The following is an 8,570-nucleotide window of genomic DNA, read 5'->3' on the forward strand; positions in this document are numbered from 1 at the left end:
TATAGATGATACAGAGGCAATATGAATACAAAATTAGAACCTTGGGTTCATTCTCCCATGGACTTTCCCCTTGAATGACCCAGTCGCAGGCAAAAAGGTCCAGGGACACCTGCAGACACAGATTAACTGTCCCCTCCTGAATCGCAGTGTCCAAATGGGTAGGTGATATGGATAGTAAAGGGATCCTGGAAGTAATCAAGGCTGTCGCTGGGGAGCTGAGTGACAAGACGAATTCTTGCCAGAGCCCACTTTGACACTTCTTTTGTAGTATTTTCTAGGAAATACTGCCTCCCTGCCTGTCTCTCATGCATTTATCCTGTAATCCTTCACTGGGGGCCTTCCATAGACCAGCAGTGGTGAATAAAACCAGAAAAGGCGCTGCTTCATGACTGTCTATGGGAAATTCAGACAATAAACAAGCATATTGCATAAATAATTACTTAATTGAGGTTTTCCATATATGTTACAAAGGAAATGAATGGTGCAAACAACAGTAATTACATAGAGACCTTGCCCAGTGTGGGATTTTAGGATGGGTTCTCTAAGGGAGCACAGAGACCATGTTTTACAGATCCTCAAATGTGCAGGTCCAAAAGAAGTTTCTGTGGCAGTCCTCTGAGAAATCATCACCTGATGGGGCTGGAAAAGGCCACACAGACCCACCCACCCACCACAGCAGCCACCCCTCTAGCGCTATATTGTATAGATCCTCTCTTTGAGACTATGACTCATTTGGTCTGGGAAGAGCTGGAGAATTTGCATTTCTAACCAGGCGATTCTAATGCTGCTCCTCTGCAGACCACATATAAATACAATGAAGTCTATTCATACATTGAAATACTATATAACAGGAAAAACGGAATGAACCAAAGCTACACGTATCATAGAGACACATCTTTAAATCAATATTGAGCAAAGAAACAACATTGTAAAAATGTAAGTAAGGGTTACCATTAATGTAAACTTTTAAAACCTACAAGAAAGACCTGGGTACTATTTGGGATTCGAATATACATATAGCATTAACATGAGAATGATAAATCTAAATTCAGCATAATGACTTCTAAAGAGAGGAGGAGAGGAATGGTACCTGGGAAAGAAATAAAAATCACTCATAAAATCACTGCTCCTCTATGCTACTAGTAATGAGCATTAAGATAGCGGAGGTTCTTCAATGAACCAGATTTTTTTCAGATGAAAAAGAGTCAGAAAGCATTCAGCCAGCCTTTGACCCACAAAGGAAGCCTCTTGAACACCGTGGGAAAGGGACCCCACTTTTACTGCAGATGCTCCTAAATCAGGGCCATCGTGTGCAGTTATGCAGGTTGACACTGCACAATTCTGGAGCACACACTCCACAGTGTTCATAATGCCCCGCTAGGGGTCTGCAGCGAACAACTAATACAACCATATGTGGCAGCCCTGTAACTCCCAGGTCATAAACCCCTTTGGAACACAGATAAAAAATTCCCATCTCCCGGGAAATGCCCACCCACCCACACAATTACTGCCTGTAATGTCTGTGGATTCAGACACCTCCCCAACAACACTCGGCAGCAGCCTTACACTGGTCAAACACTTCTGGGGATGAGTGCTCACAACTTTCAGAAGTACTTACAGACAATGCTGCGAGACTAAGCTCTTCCTTAAGCACATTTGAAACCTGCCTCTCGATAACCTCTATCCATTAAAGTTCATCTACTTCAGCTATAGAAAGAAAGCTCACCTGTTCCCCCTGGAGAGGTCTGCTTTCCAGGCTAAATGTACTCTTGACTTAAGATTTTTGCAAACATCTTCTCTTTTGTTAAAAATACATTTTAAACTGGGCATCATTTTACCAATCACTTCTTGCCCTAATAAGCAACTAGGCATGCTGACATGTCATCAAAGAACAAGAAGGCATTTCTCTCAGCTGTCCCTTTGGGGAACCTCTAAAGAGGTCCACTCTGGCTCCCAGCGCCATTAAATGCCCACGGACGCCAGGAAGTGCAAGACTGGAGGAAGGGTCAGGCCTTTTCCACGGGTGAGGGCAATATTAACTGAGCAGAACAAGGACGGTGACTTCACAGGACAAGGGAGATGAGTCAGATTCCACTTACTCCCAAAACTCCATGACGGGAGAGGTGGCATTCTGCAGGGACACATGGCTGTGGTTGCTCATGTTCAGTTTCTGGAACTCCACACATTTCTCTACAGTGGAAACAAGACAAGAAATACAACATTAACCTCCACAAGGGCTGGGTCTTGAAAAACATTCAGAGCCGATGGAGCAACTGCTCCAAGTAAACATGCCTCAAAGAACAGTGGGGGTAAAATCAATAACTTGCAGTTTGAGAGGCTTGGTCTGGTTGATTCAAACAGGAGGAAAAGTTTGGGGGGCAGGGAGCCTTTTCTCTCTTATTCTCACTCAATGTGCCCTATCAAACTTTCTCCCTGCCTTGTTCCCGAATCTCCTTCCCCTTTTTCCACTTCCCTGTCAAAGGCTTGTCCGATTCTCTAAAATGATGTTTCTCAAAGTTCTTTTTTCTAGAGTAAAACACATTCTCAGACACTTAAGTTTGACAAGGTATTTTTATTAAGATAATCATTAATCAAGCACAAATAAATAACGAGTTACAAAGTCTTTGTAATTACAGCATTCATACAACTATAAAACTAGAATTAAATTTACCAATAAATACCAACTAAACTACAGACCCAATACAATTCAAATTGATAGCATAAAACAGGTGTGTAAGATAATGCCATTTTGTAATGTTAAAATGGATTTCAACAGAAATGAACTGACAGGCAGGAGGCAGGGTCTATATTGGTCTTGGCTTGCCTATTTTTCCATGCACTATTTGAGACTCAATTCTATCACCATCTTTCTCTGTTCATGCTTTTGCAAAACCTTTATTCCTATAACTTGAGGTGTTCTCAACTGGAATTTCATTTAGTACTAATGCACCATTTATGAATTAAATCTCTCTGCTCTTTTCTCCTGGGCTGCCATCATCCTATTTACCAAGAATACATCTTTAATTGTAAACACGAACAAAGTCAGGCACTGAATATCCTGACTGTCCTGTTATAAGGTGTTGCGCAGATGATCCAGAACCTGTGCATATTTTTAGAGTAGCCTCAAAATAAATATACACAATTAAATTATCATGGAGGACTCACAGGCCTCCAAGAATATGTCCTTGAATTTTAATTTGATAAACATCTCTAAGAGATCCCTGGCCAAAGAAAGGTTAAGAACCAGGGCCCTAAAGAGACAGTGAAAAGTCCACAAAATGCAACAGGAGAGGGAGCAGGGCAAAGCTATGCAGGGCTAGAAGCTAGTTCATAGCACTTTCTAGGCCTAATACCTGCTGTTCCTTCTGCTGGTGACCAACATCCTACCCAATTTCACCATAATTCAGCCTTCAGGATGACAGGCCGCTTCCAGGGACAACCTAACTACAGGGATGGTAAATAGCTTACAGCATGTATGTCAATTTCAGTCAAAAGGCAGTAGCTGCCTGGAGCACTGCTGAGAAGGGTTCTGAGGTAAACACTAAATTCAAAAGGAAAGAGTTCTACAATTGATTAGTGATGTCTGCTCTAAGCATAGATACCACAGATATGAGTTGCTATGAATTTGCCTTCTCTGGATTATGACTGGGTCCTGAAAGGATGACAAATTGAAAAGCAAATACCAAATTAGAATCTAAAGTAATCTAAAAAGTTACTTATTCAAGCGGTAGGGTCGGATAGTGAATTCAAATATCTACCTGTGTTGGACAGGTAAAGTAAATGAGCAAAGTGGACTGGGTGAGGATTGTGGCCTCATCCAAAGGTAACAGCTGCCTCTCTGCTGCAACCATTGCTGCCAAGCAAGAATGTGGGTCTGGTGTTGCCAGATCTTTTCAATTTTTTCCAGAGAAGCTGGAAATCTGGATTTTCATGTGAAGTCTTCTGATTTTTCAATTTGAGCTGTCAAATAAATTTTTTATATTTGCTGGTCACTGACCTAAAGCCTAATTGGCTTACTGGCCCCATTTGCAACCCCTTCATTTCACAAAGGAAAATCCAATGCCTAGAGAAGCAGGGCTGAAATTAGAGTCTGAATCCCTCATGGTGAAACTCTGCCCCCAAAGGGCTCAGTCTCTGTATTTGGCAAAGCGAAGAAAAAGCATTATCATCTTCTACCCATGCCAATTCCTGGACCAGGGCTCAGCTTAGGTTTCAGCACTGCAACCCACAGCATGGACCCAGACCCAGTGCAGAACTGACCTACAGTTTCAGTGGAATCTGGACTCACAGAGAGAGCCCAGAGGTCAGGATTGATTCCAGGACAAAGACACACCCCCAATTCCAGGTCCTCCAGCAGGACCAGAAGAGAGACCCTCCCTGAGGGCATACCTGTATTCCACTCATGCCCACAGGTGGCCCAGGGGAGCTCGGTGGTGAAGCAGTTGCACAGGTAGAAAATGGCCCATGCCAAGATGATAATGTAATATATATTTAGATGGGCCTCGATCACCTGTGTTGCATAACCAATGCCTGAAAGAACAAGGAAAGGGAATGATTCAAATCTCTGTCCACCTCACATAAACAGTTCAGCTACTCGTCATAACCTAACATCACTCAGGCATAATTTTATTTTCTGATTAACTCAATCTTTACCTTCAAATAAAGGGCAAATTTTTCTCCAACATGTAATGCCACCTTCACTCGTGAACTGTCCCAGAGCCGTTTCCAGGAAAAACACGGGAATTCCACAACAAATAAAAAACACCACATAGGGAATCAGGAATGCTCCTGCAAGAATGCAAAATATGGGAATGAGGTTAAAATTGCTCCCACCATTTTATGTTCAGCACAAGAAATCTTTACTAAGCACCTACTACAGGCAAGACAAAATGTTCTTTGAGCTTGAGTTCAGGTTGCCAGGATGAGGACCAGAGTCAGAAAATGTGGGCCTGGGCTTGTGCCCTCTGCTACCTGTTACCCTGAGTGATCTATCTCTCATCTCCCTGCCTCAACTTCTTCCTCTGTAATATGGGGCTTTAATACCTAATATCTACACCACTTATCTCACAGAATTATTGTGTAGATAAGATGATAATGTAAAAGAAAGTGTTTCATTGCTTGATTTTTTTGTTTTTACATTTCACCCTCCAGCATAGGTCAAATTCATTCTCTCTGAATGTTGCATCCTTCCTTTTTATTCTAAAGTAACTTCAAAAGGCCAGGTGAGGGGACCCCTTCTTCTATGTACTTTGGAAATGACCTGCAAAATAGCTTCTTCATAAAGAAAAGTAATCTTAAGGAGATATGCAATGAGCAATATCAGGCGCCTATACCTGAGGCCCAGGTATGAAGTTGAGTTATAAAGAGTTTGCAGCAAGAATCTGTCCAGAAAGGCTGGCTTTGGATCAATCTGAGAAAAGACCACCATAAGCCTTAGTGCTCCTATTTGGAAACACAATACCCATTGCCTGTGCCTTTCTGTAAAACAAATTAAATAACTGAGGTGAACATGAGCTATTATAACCAGAAAGGGATTTTTCCAAATCCCTCATTCTCTCTCTCTCTAATAACAAAGCATGAAAAACACATGCCATTCCCCACCATCTGATCTCACAAATGAAGGCTTTAACTGAAATTGCTTTTTGCTAAATGAAGTCTCTCTAACTGCAGGATTAATAGCAACAATTTTGATTAATCCTGATAATAGAACCATATCCACCAGGTTTTGAAAGGTTCTTAGCTTTTCTGTGCAAGACACTATTTTTAAAGTTTCACATTAGAAAAGAAATACTTTAAACTACCATTAAAATCTTTGAGTAGAGCTGTGTGGATATTTTTTAAAAAGGTAAACAGTTGATAAACAGATACCCCAACAATATTAGAAGGCCAAAAGTGTCTGAAAGGGGATAAGAGGGTGTTTGCTGAATTTAAACTTGTGATTAAAACAAGCTGCAGCAGCTTTCCTACTATGCTGTAATTTACCTGTAAATCCTCTAGAACAGCGGTTCTCAACCTGTGGGTCGTGACCCCTTTGGGGGTCGAACGACCCTTTCACAGGGGTCCCCTAAATACATCCTGCATATCAGATATTTACATTACGATTCATAACAGTAGCAAAATTACAGTTATGAAGTAGCAACAAAAATAATTTTATGGTTGGGGTCATCACATCATGAGGAACTGTATTAAAGGGTCTCGGCATTAGGAAGGTTGAGAACCACTGCTCTAGAACCTAACAAATGACACTTTTAAAAGCCTTTTGGCCTATATATCCACAAAGCTAGTAATACTTAAGGTGACGGTCTCAATTAAATCAAGATATCTGTGTACCCAATGGAGAATCTCGGAAAGTTAGTTTTTAAAAAAGACTAATTTTTAAACTTTACTCACCACAACCTTTTAAATCTGTGGCAGAACTTGTAATGAACCCAACTTATCCTGCTTTCTGCTTTTAGAAATGCTTTTAGTTTCGGCATAAAAATTTCTGGCATGAAAATATTATGCTAAAACAATTTTTGTCTGGGGCTATTCTAAAGGGTTTGCACATGTTTCTAAGCAGACATGTAGCTTATGATGGCTGAATTTGCAAGAAAAGGGGGATCCATGTCTAAGGGTGCAAGGCACATTCAGGGTCCCGGAGTCCACTGCTTCTCTGCCCCTTGCCACGCCACTACACCAGCAGCCACGTCGTCACCAGTGTAGAGCAGGCATGGAGCAGCCTGTGCCTTCAGGATGAATGTCTCCAAAGAAAGGGTTCAGGCTAAGCAGTACCCTTACTGCTTTCCCTACAGCTGCTCACACATCAAATCCTGCTCCACACAGCCTAACAGCATGGTCCCTGCCAGCCAACTCCAAACTACTTTCACTGAGGTCTGGGGATCTGCTGGAGAGGCAGGGAAACAGCAAAGACGGAGAAGAATACATAGATACAGGCTTTGTCTTGGGGAAACTATGCCACCCAATACAGTTTTACAAGGTCCTTTGCCTCAGACCTGCTGGCTGTTCTGATAATAATGACAGGTGGGAGCTCCTGGAGTCTGGAGCCCATGTCTTAAACTGAGAGATTTGAGGATGCACTTGCTGCATCTCCACCAAACTTAGTTGGAAATGTTGTTACTACAAAGGATTATCTCATCACCTTCTTTTCCTGGGTCCCAACCCCCAATCTCTAAGCAGCTCCTAAACAATAAGTCAACGTTGTTACTATTTATTTGTCGTGGGTGATTGTGAGACCAGTAAAGGAAACTGCTTGGTGCCAATTCTTCCACCAGAGAGGCCCAGAAGGAGGCCATAGAAAGGGCCTTAAGAGCAAATGAAAGACTGGGCAGGAAATCAAACAGCAGAGCCTAACCAAAAAGTACTCCCTGTTATCCGTCTAATCCTACTTTAAAAACAAGGCCTTTGGTATCAGCACGCCATCTTTATTACAGTTCGTAAGAGAGTGACTTCTCTGACCCTTAGTTGCCTCATCTGCAAAATGGGTGAGATGAGTCTACAGATTCAACGGGATGCTCAGTATGGAGCCTGGCGTTTCAGTAAGCGCTCAAAACCCAGCTCCTTTTCCTCATGGAGGTTTCCCGTTAGCAAAGCGGAGGCTCCAAGGGGTTGTCTCCCGCCCCCAAAGGCAGTACAGGTCGCAAAGGCAAAGGCTCCTGGACTGGGCGGCAGACAGGCCATCACGTGCGGCGCCGGCAGGCGGCTCACGGAGGTGCGAAGAGCACGTGCGCATGCGCGCTGGGCAGGTGCGCCTGGCGGGGGTCAGCTCCCGCGCCAGGTGGCCGAGAGCCCGCATTCCCCTCAGGGCCCCGCTACATGCAGGCGCGGGAGGGGTCTCGCGCTCACGCCCAGCCTCCCAGCACCCACTGGGCTGGTTCCCCCTTCCCGCGCCCTCTCCAGGGCCGCGCGCGCCGGCCACCTCACCTCCTCCGTTCTTGTAGCACAGGTAAGGGAAGCGCCACACGTTCCCAAGCCCGATAATCTCCCCGGCCACGCTCAGCACGAACTCCACCTTGTTGTTCCAGTGGCCGCGCTCGTGGACCGCCTTGTCGCGCGGGACCCGCACGGCCGCCGCGCCCCCGCCGCCCCCTGGCGCCTCAGACTCCCGCGCCTCCTCTGCAGCCTTCCCGTTACCCAGAGGCAGCGCCTTCTCCGCCGTCATGGCCGCACTGGCTGCCTGGTGCGCCGGGCCGGCTCTGCGCCGCCGCCCGGGGCTGGTAGGCTTTTCAGGAGGCGCGAGCGGGCGGGAGGGGGAGGCAGGGGGTGGAGCTGAGGGGCCGGGCTGACCCGGCCCGGCGCGGGGAAGGGGGCGCGGCGCGGCGGCCAGGCCCTCAGGGCGCCCACGCCGCCTCCGCTGGGCTCGGCCCCGGAGCCTGCCTGCGAGCACCTCATGCGCACCGACAGCGCTACGCGCGCTGAGCGCCATGGAGCACCGTGCATGCTCTGAGCACCGTGCATGCTCTGAGCACCTTGCGTTTCTTCCCCTTCGTTGTCCCACCCGCTGGCCTCCTAGGACAAGAGTGGAACCGCCCATTCAGGCCTAGGCTGGGTTCCTAAACCAAGCCTTGAAGTTC

At 45.5% G+C, this 8,570-nt stretch overlaps 1 protein-coding gene across 1 annotated transcript; it reads right to left on the reverse strand.

Moving 5' to 3' along the window:
• Positions 1–2,095: 2,095 nt before the first annotated feature.
• LOC102439927 (sodium- and chloride-dependent GABA transporter 3) lies at positions 2,096–8,158 on the reverse strand. Its single transcript, XM_023749401.1, has 4 exons — positions 7,921–8,158; positions 4,654–4,788; positions 4,390–4,530; positions 2,096–2,190 (listed from the first exon to the last, which is right to left on the reverse strand). Exons 1-4 carry the CDS (start codon positions 8,156–8,158, stop codon positions 2,096–2,098), a joined length of 609 nt encoding a protein of 202 aa, XP_023605169.1.
• Between the last annotated feature and the right edge of the window lie 412 nt (positions 8,159–8,570).

Source organism: Myotis lucifugus, unplaced genomic scaffold (assembly GCF_000147115.1).
Source record: "Myotis lucifugus unplaced genomic scaffold, Myoluc2.0 scaffold_8, whole genome shotgun sequence".
Lineage (NCBI taxonomy): Eukaryota > Metazoa > Chordata > Mammalia > Chiroptera > Vespertilionidae > Myotis > Myotis lucifugus.